The sequence below is a fragment of the Ctenopharyngodon idella genome, chromosome 4 (genome assembly GCF_019924925.1).
Source record: "Ctenopharyngodon idella isolate HZGC_01 chromosome 4, HZGC01, whole genome shotgun sequence".
Lineage (NCBI taxonomy): Eukaryota > Metazoa > Chordata > Actinopteri > Cypriniformes > Xenocyprididae > Ctenopharyngodon > Ctenopharyngodon idella.
The window spans coordinates 26,138,780-26,155,713 of record NC_067223.1 but is presented as its reverse complement, the minus strand read 5'-3'; the positions used below and the strand labels follow the sequence as shown (position 1 = coordinate 26,155,713).

The 16,934-nt window shown below is 39.4% G+C and overlaps 2 protein-coding genes across 9 annotated transcripts in view; both read left to right on the top strand.

Annotated features, from left to right (window-relative positions):
- Nucleotides 1-16,934, top strand: part of LOC127511152 (gastrula zinc finger protein XlCGF8.2DB-like) — a 227,952-nt gene that overhangs the window by 136,135 nt on the left and 74,883 nt on the right. The window lies entirely within an intron of this gene.
- Nucleotides 4,371-14,932, top strand: LOC127511110 (tripartite motif-containing protein 16-like). Of its 3 annotated transcripts, none has more exons than XM_051891636.1 (6): nucleotides 4,371-5,012; nucleotides 5,249-5,344; nucleotides 5,443-5,664; nucleotides 13,549-13,708; nucleotides 13,849-13,896; nucleotides 14,125-14,932. In XM_051891636.1, the coding sequence occupies exons 1-6, from the start codon at nucleotides 4,371-4,373 to the stop codon at nucleotides 14,655-14,657; spliced, it is 1,701 nt and encodes a 566-aa protein (XP_051747596.1). In that variant the 3' UTR covers nucleotides 14,658-14,932. The 3 variants fall into 3 exon arrangements, with proteins under 3 accessions (XP_051747596.1, XP_051747594.1, XP_051747597.1); XM_051891634.1 differs by having other exon boundaries at nucleotides 5,431-5,664; XM_051891637.1 differs by having other exon boundaries at nucleotides 4,952-5,012; nucleotides 5,192-5,344; nucleotides 5,431-5,664.

Sequence of the window (16,934 nt, the reverse complement as noted above, 5' to 3'; positions counted from 1 at the left end):
TTGTGGTAGATATGTTATTGTTACAATTAAAATTGCCAACATATATGCACCAAATTCTGATGATGAAAAAAAATTCTCTTTACTCCCTGACACATTATCTTATTATGGGAGGCAATTTTAATTGTCTTCTGAATCTTTCTCTTGACCGCTCATCCACCAAACCCATCCAAACCTCCAAAACCACAATTGCACTTTAATCGCTTTTAAGCACCTGTGGTCAAGCCGCCGTATGGCGGTTTTTACAATCCCACAGCATGACAATATTCTTTCTTCTCCTATGTCCACCATAACTCTTCTTGTATTGACTACTTCTTAGACAAGAAATTGCTGTCTAATGTGAAGGCCTGTTCATATACAGTATTGTAATATCTGATCACGCCCCATTAACACTTTCTTATCAGTTTTAAAATAGGATGTTTAGCTCCAGATGCTGGAGATTTAATCCCCTGCTTCTATCTAATAAGAAGTTTTATGATTCGTTAAATAAACAATTAGATATCTCTTTGGAGATATGCTCGGGGTCAAATTATTTCTTACTTAGCTGGTGTAAATAGACAACGAAGAAAGAAACTAGAAGAATTATTTCTTGAAATTCTTCAGCTAGACTCAACTTACGCAACTTCTTCAGATCCAGGAACTTACAAGTAGAGACTCAAACTTCAAACTGATTTAATATGTTATCATTTTACCAGGCTGAGAAGTTGCTAAAATGCTTGCAAAACGTCTAGAGCCTGTTTTACCTGCTATCATAAACAATGACCAAACAGGTTTTATAAAAAATAGATTATTGTTTCATAATATAAGAAGAGCATTGAATATAAAATTTATTCTTCAAACTCACAAAGCCTTTGATCGGGTAGAATGGGATTACCTCTTTTTTGTGCTACGGAAAGTTGGTTTTGGTAACGTTCAACATATTGGGTAACGTATCCTGGATTAAACTTTTATATTCCCTTCCAATATTTGCGGTCCATGCCAATGGAGTATCTTTTTCTAATTTCCTCGTGAAATGTGGTACAAGACAAGGCTGCCCACTTTTGCCTTTGCTTTTTGCGAACCCTTGGCAATTGCCATTTGCACTGAGCAGGCCTGTTCACAAAATTTCATTATACACAGATGATGTATTGCTTTATATTTCAGACCTGGCTGTTCCTTTGCCTGAAATTTTGAGAATTATAAACTCCTTTAGTAACTTCTCTGGCTATAAATTGAATATTAACAAAAAAGTGAGCAATATCCAATAAATTTCCCAATTTCCAATTTACCAGCGGGTGCTTCAGTGTTAAAAGTTGCTCTTCATAATTTAAATATTTAGGAGTAATAATTACACACAAGTGCTTAAATCTTTTCAAGGCCAACTTTACTGCACTCATCCAGCCGTCCAGTAGAAGTGGTGAGTGGTCAGATGGGCAGCTAGAGGAGTGGCCTGGTGGATGGCTGGATCGAGGCAATCTGTGACTTGTGAAGGCATAAACTTATTCTCCTCGAATATGTCTGGATTGTATAGCCAAATTCCACTGCACTAGAATCCAGCTTGAATATTCTTTGGTGTAGCTGTAGTTAAGTACTTATCTTGTGAGGATAAGTGTTATCCTCGCAAGACCTGGTATGTCATGCATTGTCATGTTCTTTCCTGGATTCATTCTCATCCAGCAATCACTTGCACTGTTCACCATCCTCTTGAGTGGGCCATATACACTCCTGTCAAGGGGTTGGAGTTTATGACTACAGTGATGTTAGCATCACAATTCCATTGTTCTTGCAGAAGTCAATGGCTGTAATTGACAAGTGTGAGCAATGGTTATCTAGTAGAAGTAGTAACTTTTTCTCAGGGCTGACCTTGGTGTGGTTGGCGAAGTGCTTCAGAAAGATGACAAAATCCTCTTCCTGCATCCATCCTGATTTATTTCCACTTCCAATATTTTCTATTGGCCCATCTTGTACAAAATGGTCTGCGTAACGAAGGCGTGGGAACACAAACATTGGAGGAATTGTTTTGCCAATGGTATTGACTGCAAATGCGAGACTGACCAGTTGACCCCTTTCTCCTGAGGTCATTGCCCCAAACTGAGCCATGTTTTGCAATGACACTGTCTGGAATTTGCACAGTTGTTATGCCCGTTTCATCGATATTCCAAATGTTATTGGCAGTTAAGCTGTGCCGCCTCATTATTTCGTCAAGTTTTATGAAAAACATTGCCACATTGTGTTTATTAAAACTGGTGGCCCATGCCAGGCTTGTGGATTCACGTGGACCTTACATGGACACAATCCATAAAATGCATCAGCTGCCCTCAACAGATATTCTGTAAGTTCTTTCTCTTGTTCCTTGGTGAAGACCTTCTTTCCACGGTGGTAGCCTACTCTCAGAAGTTCACTTGATCCCTTCTCTTCTAACATCTTCCTCTTTCTACAAAATCTGTACAAAGTTGCATGGCAAATTAATTTTGCCACAGACTTCACAGATTTCCCCAGCTCTTTCACATCACATCATCTGATGCTTTTTCCAGAATCTTGAGCGACCACCACTTGGTCTGTCATTCGCTTCCAAGACCTAGGCATACTGAAATTCAAATAAAACATATAGGCTAAATAACAACTAACAGCTACCAACAACATTAGCACCAACAACTTGCATGAAAAATATCTACACAGACACACTATTAACATTTAACTTTGATGAGTTCAACTACAAAGCAGATATTGCCATCACAAAAATAAAGTAAAATCTAAAAACTAAAATCTGCTGTGTCTGCCACAGAGCTCTCCTTTCTCTTATGTGGAATAAGGACTAAACTGAGCATGTGTGAAGTGAATCGAGTGATTTGTAACTAGTTCCTGATTGGAGATATTGGAAGTGTTACAACTGACCCATGTTACAACCATCCCCAGTCTCCCCTAATTAATGCATTAACTATAAAACATGTAGTTATTCATGCGTGAATCCATAATGACTCCAGTCATAGTTAAGGATAGCTCTTCATTGGTTCATGATTAGTTCATGCTTTCAATAATCATTAGTTCATGTTGAATTAAGTATTAATTCAGGTATTAGTACATGATTATCCATGTGCCCTTATTGTAAAGTGAAAATTCATTCACCAGATGTTGCAAATACTCTGACAAAGACTTTGGTTTAGAGTTGCCACAGAAAAGACCAATCAACACTGGTTTCTCACTGTACCCCAGCAACATACTAAAAAAGGGCCAAAACTGAGCACTATTGCTCCTGTAAAGTGGTAGACCATCAACATTCAGCTGTAATTTAAAGGAATGTCTATCTGGGACAACAGACCACACATTATTTAAGAGTCTATGGAATGAGCTTAGTATTCCAAAATAGTGAAACATTCCACCTGAAAGTGTTTCTATATTGTAAGTTGTTTTAGTTTTAAGTAATATCTGTCCATCTTTTGGCAGAGAGGGATGGTGAACTTGTAGAATGCTGAGCAGGGCTGATAATGCAACCAGGGAAATGTTAAACTCATCTATAGCTGTGCATGCCTGTAGCTGTTAGTGTTGTTCTATGTACATATGTAATTCATATTTCTTGCACTCCTCTGCAGGTTTATTGCATTTTATAATTAAAATGAGAAAATTTAGAATAGCAGCCCCCTTCGCAAATAACGGATAACAGATGCAATTGAACGTGAATCACTTTTATTTGAACTAATGATTATTAACGATTTGATACTGTATTATCAATTCAAAATATAAATATATAAATTATGATCACTGTAACCATTAGTATTGTAAAACAATGGCCAAATACCAATACAGAGTCTTAAATCTTTCCTGTGATATAACTGTGATTTGTTCAAAACACCTGATTCATTCAGGAAGGAAGCAAGTTAATGGCTGCATCTAAAATGCTAGGCAGCTGACTTGTTGTCTCACTGATCAAAAGCCTGATTTGGAGGCCAGCAGCACCAGCTTGAGGATACATTCGGGCCAGGCTTGCTAGCTATGTGGGAATGAGCAGGTGGACCATATTGCAAAGGTGAGTTTAGAAAGAGAAGTAGTTGTTCATTTATTAATGGGAAGAATTGAACTGAGAGAGAATTAAAGAGGGCTTTTAGACAGTAGGGCATGTTTTCCTGGAATGTACAAAGTATAGAGCAGAAAGAAAGGTATTCTTTTTTTAAACTTGCAGGACTTGGAGTTTGGGCTTTTTCTGTTACATCTTTGTTTTGACACATTGACAACCATTAACTGATCTCCAAGGCAGTTCTTGCATGATACAGGACAGTATATAAGAATTTAGTTCAAACATTGACCTGTGGAGGGCAGTAATTCTCTTTGCAGCATCTACACTGCTGGAATTCTACAAGAAGAAGAAGAAGAACACAGAACCAGGAAACAGGAATTATATGAGTTCAGGGAAAGTGAAACTGAAGTGTAGTTGTTGTGCGTTTGTGTCTCTGTATTCATGCAGTGAAATGGCAGAAGCCAGATTTTCTCAGGATGAGTTCATGTGTTCAGTGTGTCTGGATCTTCTGAAGGATCCAGTGACCACTTCTTGTGGACACAGTTACTGTAAGATCTGTATTACAGGCTGCTGGGATCAGGAGGATCAGAAGAGAGTCTACAGCTGCCCTCAGTGCAGACAGACCTTCAGTTCAAGACCTGGTTTAGCTAAAAACACCATGCTGGCTGAAGTGGTGGAGAAACTGAAGAAGACTAAACTTCCGGCTCACTGTTACGCTGGAGCTGGAGATGTGCAGTGTGACGTCTGTACTGGAAGAAAACACAAAGCCATCAAGTTCTGTCTGGTGTGTCTGGAGTCTTACTGTCAGAATCATCTTGAACAACATGAGAGTTGGTTTAAAGGAAAGAGACACAATCTGACTGAAGCCACTGAACGACTGCAGGAGATGATCTGCCCGACACATGACAAGCTCCTTGAGGTTTTCTGTCGCACTGATCAGAAGTGTATATGTGTGATGTGTACGATGGATAAACATAAAAACCACGACACTGTATCAGCTGCAACACAGAGGACAGAGAAACAGGTATGAAACTAGACACTGATGAAATAATGTTGACATTATTTATATTGTCACCCATATGATCATTCACACTACTGATGCTTAACAGCATTTGTGCTCCACATTGAACTTAACAGACAATATGGTGAAATGCACCGTAAACATTTATCAACACATGTCTTTACACAAAAATCTCTTCACAGGATGATATAGTGACAGCAGTATAATGTGACATTTGCTGTTATTGGTTTGTGCTGCAGAAGCAGCTGAAGGAGATGCAGAGGTCGTTCCAGCGGAGGATCCAGCAGAGACAGAAAGATCTTCAGCAGCTGAGAGAGGCTGTGGAGTCTCATAAGGTGAGTCTGGAGAAGAAGAGAAGTTTGAGAAGTCTCAGTCAGGACTCACTGAAGCCACTGTGTGATTGTGATGTGTGTCCTAACAGCGCTCTGCACAGACAGCAGTGGAGGACAGTGAGAGGATCTTCACTGAGCTCATCCGCTCCATCGAGAGAAGCCGCTCTGAGGCCACACAGCAGATCAGAGATCAGGAAAAGACTGCAGTGAGTCGAGCCGAAGGACGACTGGAGCGACTGGAGCAGGAGATCAATGATCTGAGGAGGAGAGACGCTGAGCTGGAGCAGCTTTCACACACACAGGATCACATCCATTTCCTGCAGGTAACAGAGATTTAGAAGAACAGGACCATAGTGGACTTGAGCAAGAGACTCTCAGAGAAACATTTCATGAGAGCAGAATGAGCCGTTGACTGAAGTGTTGATCTGTGTGTTCAGTTATTATATAATCATCAGTCAGACTCTCATCTGATCTTCTTGTTTTGAAAGAGACGCACTTACAAATGCATTTCATCAATTTAAATCTATTAAGAAAACTCCTTCTTCTGTAAGATATATTTAGCTGCCAAACTCCACTAGCGCAACCAACTGTTCAAAACTTCAAACAGATTTAACTCTTTCTGATTTCTTATATCATGATAAAATCAGTGGACGTGATGGTACCAGTTTTGAGTAATGATCACCAAAGTTGCATCAGATGATTTTCAGACCTTACAAAATTTATATGTATTTTCATAATTGTTTGCCTTTAACACATGGATGATTTTGACCATGAAGACCGCAAACATGAAGCGAGGCTGTATATTAGCAATGCTTCAACATACTGAAACCACACAAAACCTGACCTTGGGATCATGTCCTAATAGTCCTTGTGAATTTTAGTGCCACTATTTGCTAAAAAGTTATAACTGCTTTTACAAGACTACAATGTGACCAGGGCCATTTCTGACCCCTTCCCACAACTTACACACGCAAAACTTAAAGGGTTAGTTCACCTAAAAATGAAAATTACCCCATGGTTTACTCACATTCACACCATCCTAGGTGTATATGACTTTCTTCTTTCAGACGAATCTGAGTTATATTAAATAATGTCCTGGCTCTCCTAAGCTTTATAATGGCAGTAAATAGAGGATGAGATTTTGAAGGCCAAAAAAGTGCAACCATCCTTCTTAAAAGATATTCACACTACTCCAGGGGGTTAATAAAGGCCTTATGAAGTGAAGTGATGCATTTGTGTAAGAAAAATATCCATATTCAAAACTTTAAAAACTTAAATGGCTGACTTCTGGCAGATGGCCATACGCACGTCGACTTACGCCAAAAGACTTACGCAATGTTGGAGTAGCGTAAGCTTTGATGCCTCTTGCTGTTCAAACAAATAGGGTTGTGCAACAAACTCAAGCTCCTCTTCTCTTATATCAAAATCCTCCGACATTTCTCTTTAAAATTTCTCCTTTTAGACTTCTAAATTTGTGACCAGTGTTATGTTTTGCTCTATCCTCTGCTCTTCTGTGTTCGTCAGCATGTCATGTGTCAGGTCAGAGTTCACTCTTTCACTGTAAATCAATGCGTACAGCCATCCGTCAGAAATGAGAGCTTTAGCGTAGGTTATACCAGGAAGACTCTAATGCCACGTCATTCATTCATAATAATAGGTCTGGCCAATCACTGCTTGACACGTGGAGCTTATAAGCACTGAATTCTTTTACACATTCGTAGTTGATGACGCTGACATTCCCTTCCCAGCATAGGAAAAAGCTTGCTTAAATTTTAGCCTGACTTTATCATAGTCTGTTAAATTAACTGACATTTTAATTTTAAAATTAAGCTTCTATGAACCATTGCGTAAACAATGTCCATTCTGCAATGCATGCTATATTATTGTGATTATGTAAGGAAATAATCACACAGTGGTCGTTAGTGGTCGTTTGATTGTCCTACTACAACGTAAAAAATGTTACTTATTTTAACAAGGAAAATGTAAAATGCCACAGTGGTGCTTTTAAATCCATCATGTCAGCATATCATTCCGATGTTCATTGAGCTAATCATCAGATGCCAGTTTATTGCTATTGGAGAGCAAAATCTTGCTTTTCACATTTCAGAAGCATACAGGTCCTCTCCTCGTGAATTTCGTCTTTGAATTTTGCCCCAGCAATCACTTTCATTGAGGACTCTCCGTGCTACTATCAAAGACACGGATACCAATCTTCATTAGCATTACAGTGTCATTACTACATCAGCCATTTCATCTCAGTGATACATACTTTTATCGTTTTATCTTTTGATGTTGACTGGGTGGAGAACTTTACTCTTTTGCTCTTTTACTCTTTTGTCCTCTTTTCACACTCCAATTTAAATTTTATGTCATAAGCAGGGCTGTAGTGCAGTTGCACGCATGTGTATGAGAGAGAGAGCTCTTGTTGTGCAAAGTGAGCGCTTTTTGTGCATTTTACATTGACATTTTTTCATTTGGCAGACGCTTTTATCCAAAGCGACTTACAAGTGAGGAATACAACAAGCGATTCATCGTGATGAGGCAAATAGACACAAGAAGTGCTCACAATACAGGTTTCAGCCATTGCTTAGAGTAGCATAAGCTAGAATAGGGAGGGATTAAAGGAAGTGAAAGCATAGATTTTTTTATGATGAGGTAAAGTGCTCTCGAAAGAGATGAGTTTTCAACTGTCTTTCGAATATTGCCAGGGATTCTGCATTCCAGATGAAGACAGGGAGATCATTCCACCAGCATGGAGCAGTGAACTAAAATGTTCTGGAGATCGATTTTGTGCCTCTTTGTGATGGTACCACGAGCCTTTGCTCATTTAGTGATCGCAGGCTTCTGGTAGGAGTGTAGACTCGTAAGAGTGAGTGGAAGTAGGAGGGTGCTGAGCCTGTGGTAGATCTGTAAGCAAGCGTCAATGCCTTGAACTTGATGCGAGCAGCAAGTGGTAGCCAGTGAAGAGAGATGGACTGTACATCCTTGTTTCCTTTCCTCGCGTCTCAGCTCCGCCCCCGTAGGATGTGAGGGGAGGATGCAAGGAAAGAAAGCGAGGACGGAGGAATCTAAGGAAATGTTATTTTCATATTGGAATGTTCTTGATCACTCGAGCGTCATCAGCTGCGCTCGAGGGATCTCCCCTCATGTTGTTAAAGTTTGGTTATTTAAAAAAAATCATAATATTATTAATGCAAGATGTCCCGTTGAATTATGTGAGATGTAAAGTTTATTTAAACTGCAAAAGTAAAGAATACAATTAAATTATTGTTGACAGATGTAACGGGGGAGAAGAATTTATACGTGCGTCAGGTAACAGGTTTCTCGATGAGAAAGACTTCCGCAAAGGATACACCTGTGTATCCTCGCTCATATCTCCTCAGGAAGCTTCCTCACTCCTCATTCCTCGCCTCCTCGTGGTGCAATTAGAGAATTGAGATGTCCTACAAGATGGCTGAGCTTGATTGGTTTCTGGGTCATAGGATGGAGGACGGAGGAGTGAGGAAACAAGGGGAGATATTGAGAAGCACCCAAAAAGAGGTGTGGCATGGGCCCTTTTGGACTAATTAAAGACAAGAAGTGCTGCAGTGTTCTGAATCATTTGTAGAGGTTTGTGCATGATGGCAGTCCAGCCAGAAGAGCATTGCAGTAATCAGGCCAAGAAATGACCAGGGCCTGGACCAGAAGTTGTGTTGCATGATCTGTTAGGAAAGTGATGTTGTGTAGTGCAAATCTGCATGACCGAGCGGTCTTTGCAATGTGTTCTTTGAAGGTCATTTGGTCATCAAAGATTACTCCAAGATTTCTGGCTGACCTTAATGGGGTAATCGATGAAGTACCTAGCGCGATGGTGAAATCATGCTATTGAGTTGGTTTGGCAGGGAAGACGAGAAGCTCTGTTTGTGCCAGGTTGAGCTGCAGATGATGTTCTTTCATCCATGCCGAGATGTCTGCCAGACAGCTTGAGATTCATGCAGCTACTGTGGATGAAAGGAAGAGCTGTGTTTCATCAACATAGTAATGGTATGATAAACCATGTGCCTGTATGATGGGACCCAGTGATGAAGTGTATATGGAGAAGAGAAGGGGTCCAAGAACTGAACCCTGAGGAACCCCTGTGATCAGTTGATGTGCTTTGGATACCTCCCCTCTCCAGGCAACCCTGAAAGACCTACCTGTGAGATAGGATTCAAACCAGTGAAGTAGAGTACCTGTGATGCCCAGTGATGTCAGGGTGGACAGAAGGATCTGATGATTCAAGGTGTCAAAGGCAGCAGATAGATCCAGCAGAATGAGAACTGATGATTTGGAATCAGCCTTCGCAATCCACAGGGATTCAGTGACCAACAGTAGTGCAGTCTCAGTTGAATGGCCGCTCTTGAAACCAGATTGGTTGACGTCCAGCTGGTTATTCTGTTAAAGGAAAGATAATACCTGGTTGAAAACAACCCATTCAAGTGTTTTTGCTATGAATGGTAGGAGAGAGACAGGTCTGCAACTGTCTACAAGTGATGTGTTTAATGTGGGTTACCCGAGCCTGCTTGAATGCGGTAGGGAAAATGCCAGTGTAGAGAGATGTTGTGGTTTGTTCATATGTAAGGTTAATCTAGGGCTTCATAATTAACCGAAGTTAGGCTGGAATCGCGAATTGGCTCAGCATTATGAAATCGCCAAGTTCTAATTAAATTATTTCTATGCTGAGCGTGTTTTTGAAGTACAGCACTGTCTCTTCAGTGCATCGATCGGTTTGCAACAAATGCTGCTCGATTCATCTTTGCAAGCGCTGTGAGATTGTCACTTATAACGTGCATTTTATAGTAACTTGACCTAACATCTTTTCAAGCTTATATGGAAGTGTTTACGGGCATGTTGTCCAGCAGAAGAGAATATTTAACAATGTTTTTGCACAAATTCACTCTGTAACATTCAGAGTTTGAAATACTTTCTTTTGTGATCTGATGTTGTCTGTATTTACTGTCTGTGTGGTGATAAAGGCCATGTCATTTGCATTCCATTATAAACACATCATATGTCTGGTGGAGCACAAATAGACCTTATATTAGTAACTGTGTGCTTAGTTTTCATGTTCCTTTAGTTAATATGTCTCTATCTGCATTTTATTCTGCTACAGTGATATCTGGATGCCTTTGTCCATATTAGGGATTCCTAGAAAAGTGTTAAGACTTGTCTGACTTATAGACTTTCCATGCGAGGACTTTCCCTCTGGCTATGATTATGAATGAAATGTTTATGTGTACTCGTGCTAAAACTCACAACACCATATTTTGGGTATATTAAAGGTTTGTACACAACAAAGGGTTCAACTTATTCAACTGCAGCCCTAATTTAATTCCGTGCTCAATCTGACCCATTTAACATAAAGATTGCATCCCAAACCGCACCCGTAACAGCAGCATGGAACCATAACATTTGCTCAAATTGTCTATGAATAGAGAAAGCGGGCAAAGTGCACTCCCTTTATAAACACCACGAAACTGTAGCTGAATTCCTACACTTTAGCGAAAACACCTGTTAGTCTAATCTGACTACACAGCACCATGAATCTCTAACATCATGTTCTACTCTTTGTTGGTTATAATGAGTGGATTCACGAGCGAGCAGATTTTAGCCAGTGAACAAGCAAAGGTTTTGCAAAGGTTTGCATAACTTTGTTAGCTTTTGCAGAGTTCTATAGCTAGCTAAGGTAGCTGATAAAGCATCATCAAGAAAAGCAATCTCATCCTTCTGAAACAACGAAGTTTCTCAATCTTTATCTTTGTTTTATTTATCTTGAGTATTTCTTTTACTTATGTTCATGCTGATCTGGTTATGTTCTTTTGGGGGTCTCTCTGTGTGTTCTGATGGTTAGATGGAGTTTTGTCAGAAGAGTTCTAGCAAGTGCGGGAGTCATGCCTAAGAATATTGAATTTTCAGTACTTTTGCTCTTTCTGTTAGAACCTAAATACTATTTCTATTTACCTAACCTAACTGCCTTCCATCACAATGCAGTGGTTTTGAACTGCAGATGCAAGTACATAGGACGAAATCTAATACTAAAATTTGATTGTTCTTTTAGGAATTCCAGTTAAGAAAAGCCTGGTGGGTATCAATTCGAATTTCTTTTTGGGGGTAGGCTTCGCCCCTGCCTTCATCTTCAGGCAGGATCAGCCCTATCTGCATACCCACGCCAGAGAACTTTTCTATACAACTAAAGAGTCTTTCTGGTAGAAATGAGAACTTTAGCGTTGGTTCTACCAGGAAGACTCTAATACCACGTTATTCATTCAGAATAACAGGTCTGGCCAATCACTGCTTGACACCTGGAGTATATAAGCACTGAATTCTCTGTTTCACATTTGCCATTGATGATGCTGACGTTCCCCTCCATCCTCCCCTCCACCACCAGGTTGGCCCTGTCCATCCATCGGGGTTGGCTTCGCCCCTGCCTTCATCTTCAGGAAGGATCAGCCCTATCTGCATTTGGCCAAGGATGGGGCCTACGCCAAAGAACTTTTCTGTACAACTAAACATGAAACATTGTAGCTCACTACAATCTGTTAATACCTTATGGAATAAAAACCACAAAAACATTCACCTGCTCTCTGAGTATTTCTGGTAGAAGCTAATTATTTTAGTTTTAAAGTTTTAAATATGGATATTTTTCTTACACAACGCATCGCTTCACTTCAGAAGGTCTTTATTAACCCCCCAGAGCCGTGTGGTTATGATGGATGGTTGCACTTTTTTTGGGCTTTAAAATCTCATCCTCTATTTACTGCCATTATAAAGCTTAGGAGAGCCAGGACATTATTTAATATAACTCAGATCGCATTCATCTGAAAGAAGACAGTCATATACACCTAGAATGGCTTGAGAGTGAGTAAATCATGGGGTAATTTTCATTTTTGGTTGAACTAACCCTTTAAACAGCAACGTTTCTAAGCATTGATATGATACTTTCGTACATCAATTATTTTTTCCACTCTCACTGCAGTGACACATACAGTATACACTGGTTGTAGGAACAACATTAACATTTGTTAGCAATGATAGTTTCACAGGTTACGAGTGCACAGTACTCAACTCTAAACTCATTTATATTAAATTGGTTGTCCAGTTTACTTCTATTGAGACTTTTAGTTGAGCATTTCTCTCTCCCAACCACTTCCTAAGAAATGTTGGTTTATTTCCTTCAATAATACAAAAGTATTGTTTCTTTACTTGCAAATAATGCAACAGTAGCCTATTACTTTTTCAATAAAATGTAAGCTGCTTTACTAAAAGTTAAAGTAGCCCAAATCCCAACCATTATATTAATTTATTTAGTATTACTATGTCACATTCTTAGTACATTCAAGTAACGAAAACAAAAACATCAAATATTAATACCTTTTCATCACACAAATATGAATTTAGCAAATTAATTCTGATAATAAAACAAAGACTTTAAGACTTTTAAAACATAACGGGAATGTCATTAAAGTCCATTTTACATGTAATTGATGCATTTGATCAGGATAATGATATTATAATTTAAAATATTTCATGTTAGAGGTATGTTGGCATATTACTTACCCCTAGATTTTATTTCCACATGTGATTGAATCACTTTATTGTTTTCTGGACAAATGTTTAAAAAAAAAAACAAAAAAAAAAAACTTGGATTATTTTGCTGTTGCTGTCATTCATTTTTTAAATATGTGATTTCAAAACACACTAGATATTTGGATTTATGATCACAGTCTTCCTAATACATTTAAAAAATCAAATCTTTCTTATGCTAATATTGAGCCTAAATGTACTCAGCATGTGTTTGCTAAAGTGCAGCATGATTATGTTACCAAGTTAACAGCCCTTGAGGCACTCAATGGCGCCCCCTCCAGCTGGTGGGACTATAGACAAGCGCTTCGTTCACCTGTGCCTAGAAACGACCCTGAATGTCTACTTTGATCTGTTACATTTATGTTATTGTCTTTATTGATCATCAGGTGTTTTCCTAGAAAGTTCACATATAGTGTAAGTGGTAAACGCTAGAATTTGTAGCTCTAACATGATATAATGAATATGAGAAGAATGAATCTGATGCTGTGAAAGTGCTGGATTAAGGAGAGTTACTAAAGATCAACAAGAGCTGCTCAAATCTGACAGTAGTGCAGGTTATTGGCTGAAGTGTGGAGATGATGAGCTTTGATTTCTGTTTTCTGTAGAGTTTCCAGTCTCTCTCAGCTCCTCCTGAATCTACAGACGTAAATGACGATTCCTTCAGTTCTCTCTCTTCTTTTGATGGCGTGAGAGAATCTGTCCTTCAGCTGAGAGACAAACTGGAGGATTTCTGCAAAGAGGAGCTCAAGAAGATCTCTGACAGAGGTAATGTCCTGGAGATTCATCTGATCCTCCATCATCTCATATCATGTAGAACATCATATTAGAAATGTCTTAGGAATGGGTGCAGGATAATTTTTTCTTGACATGATAATCACACTCTTCATGTCTGTTAATTTCCACAGTCACTTTCACCAACATTGTTCCCAAGACCAGGAACGGCTTTCTACAATGTAAGTCACTAAGAAAACAAGCAGAAAAACTCACTGAGTGTGTTCATGTTCTTCCTGTAGAAGGAGAAAGAAAACATGACAGAAGAGTTTTATAGTTGATCATATAAATAATGATTTACACAGGATACAGGTACTGAGACACTGATGATATATTGAACATGAAGAGTTCAGCTACATTAAAAGATCAGATTCATAATTTCTGATTCTGATGTGTTTTATCTCCATCAGATTACCATCAGCTCACTCTGGATCCAAACACAGCACATAAACTCCTCCATCTGTCTGAGAGGAACAGAGTGATTACTTACACTGACACAGATCAGTCGTATCCTGATCATCCAGACAGATTTGATGTTTATGCTCAGGTGTTGTGTAAAGAGAGTGTGTGTGGACGCTGTTACTGGGAGATTGAGTGGAGTGGTGATATTGGTGTGTTAATATCAGTGTCATATAAAAGCATCAGCAGGAAGGGATCTGGTGATGAGTGTTTGTTTGGATGTAATGATCAGTCCTGGAGTTTGATCTGCTCTTCCTCCAGTTACTCCTTCAGACACAATGACATAGAAACTAAACTCCCTGTAAAGCCCATCAGACGCAGCAGAATAGGAGTGTATGTGGATCACAGTGCAGGAACTCTGTCCTTCTACAGCATCTACAGAGACACAATGAGCCTCATCCACACCGTCCAGACCACATTCACTCACACGCTCTATCCTGGGTTTAGGGTTTGTTATACTGGATCATCAGTGAAACTGTGTTGATGAATCAGAAACAGATTCTAGAGAGATTCTCTATAATGCTTTCATTCATTCACTACTTTAAGTCTCCATTCCTAGGAGGAAAAAAATCTAAATAAGGAGCATTCTGCATTATAAAAGCAAAAATATTAATTCAAAGGGAAAAGCATTTTTGCAGTGTAAATATTGTATTGTATTGTATTGTATTGTATGTACACTGAAAAAAAGTGCAAATGGCTTATGTTAAAAAACTTTTTATACTTGATCTGACTCAATAAATTCACTTTTCTGCCTTGTCATTTGTCTAATGTAAATGAGTTTAGTTGTCTTTAAGTTAAACTAAGTTTTTTTTTGGGTGTAATTTAAAATAATTGCTTTAAATCAAATTACAATTTTATGTCCACGTTCAAACCACGTGACTACTGATGTCATCGAGTTTGGGTCAAGAATTTTCTGATCAGCTGCCATCTTGTTTTGCTGCATGAAAACTGCGTGGTGGATACACAATTTCCACAGTATTGGTGAGTTTTAAGTTTTATCACCATTGATAAACATTTGTATGATATTAAAGTAGAATTCAATGCATAAATGCATGTGTTTTGTTGAATTTTTGTGTTATTTTAAAGTTTGGTCAGAGTCATCGGATATTTCAAGTGTAGCTATAAGTAAACGATGGACAGCCATTAAAAGATACTTTAGTTATAGATAATGTGTGGGTTTTTAATTACATGATTTATTTGGGTTTTTCCTGCATCAAGAATTACGGGGCGGCTGCCTCCATCAAATATCGTGCCACCTCCAACTGTCAACAAAACTCAGACAGGCAATCACGACTCACATGCTCAGATTAGGCCTGTTGCGATAATTGAATAATCAGAAATATATATCAGTGTCACATGATCCTTCAAAAATTCTAATATAATGATTCAAGTCGTCTAAAGCCATTTTATAGCTTATTGTGAGGGACAAAAGAAATTTTACAGTTCACAGAAACTCGTCTGCAGCTGTCAATCATTCTCCATTCAGCATTCAAACAGCGAGTTGCGTTCTGTTACGACAGACAGCATGGTACAATATAATATATTCCCATTATAATACTTGAGCTCAAGATAAAGGGCTGTGGATTTGCATAAAATGACTTTATCTTGCTGGAGTTTATTGCTGAAAGCCATGGTATTACAGGGGTTCCCAACCACATTCTTGGATGCCCCCCAACACTGCATGTTTTCCATGTCACCTTAATCAAACACGCCTCATTCAGATCATCAGCTCATTAGCTGAAACTCCAAGACCTGAAATGGGTGTGTCAGATAAAGGAGAGATGCAAAATGTGCAGTGTTGGGGGGCCTCCAGGAACGTGTTTGGGAACCACTGAGGTATTAGATGCATTTGAATGGAATTGTTAGTCCCAGTGGTTCTCAAATTGTGCTCCGCTTACTCCCAGGTGTCCCTAGTTTATGGAGAGTGAGTAGTTGTAAAATGGGTACAAAGTTAGCAAATGTTTGGGAACCACTGAGTCTCTCACTTTCTCTGTGCTTGTGTGTCTTTCAGATTGGCCAGAACGATGAAGCACAGAGAGAACGTCTCAGATTACACATGTAACCATGGTTCCCTGACAAGGGGAATGAGACACTGCGTCCGAAGACACTTTGGGGGGAACGCCTTGGCGTGACAATGTCTGTACGAGTAAAAAAACACGACAGTGACATTGGCCTGTGACAGCCCGTGACTCACTCAAGTGCGACAGTGAGCATGAAAGGAGCACCTGGAGTACACGTCATCAGCATTTTGTCTGAAGGTGACCTGACCAGGTATAACCAAGGCATGGCAGTGTTCCCATAGGAAACTATGGTTACAGGCATAACCAGAGACGCTCCCTTTCAAATGGGAACTCGCAGGGCATCCAAAGACACTTTGGGGAATGAATACCCACTTCAGCATGCTGAGGGAATAACTACTTTGATGCTAAGACAAGTACAAAGAAGGCTAAACGGACAGAACTGGAAGCTGATTCCCTCACTCAGGTCAACACGGACTGTCAGTGACACTATTCCCTAAGGCCAAAAACCTAGGCTCATGTCCAAGCAAAAATAAGCAGGGCAGAGCTCAGGTCTGGTAACACTAATCTGAATGATAAGTATTACCTATATGGGAATACAGGCAAAGAAAACACGAGTTCCATCACCTTGTCACTATACTAGCGGGATCTGGTTCAACCCGTGATGACCCCAAGGTATGTTCACTCTGCCTGACTCAAAGTCAGCGTCTCTGCCTGAAATGGGTCAAAGAACAGTTTTTCAA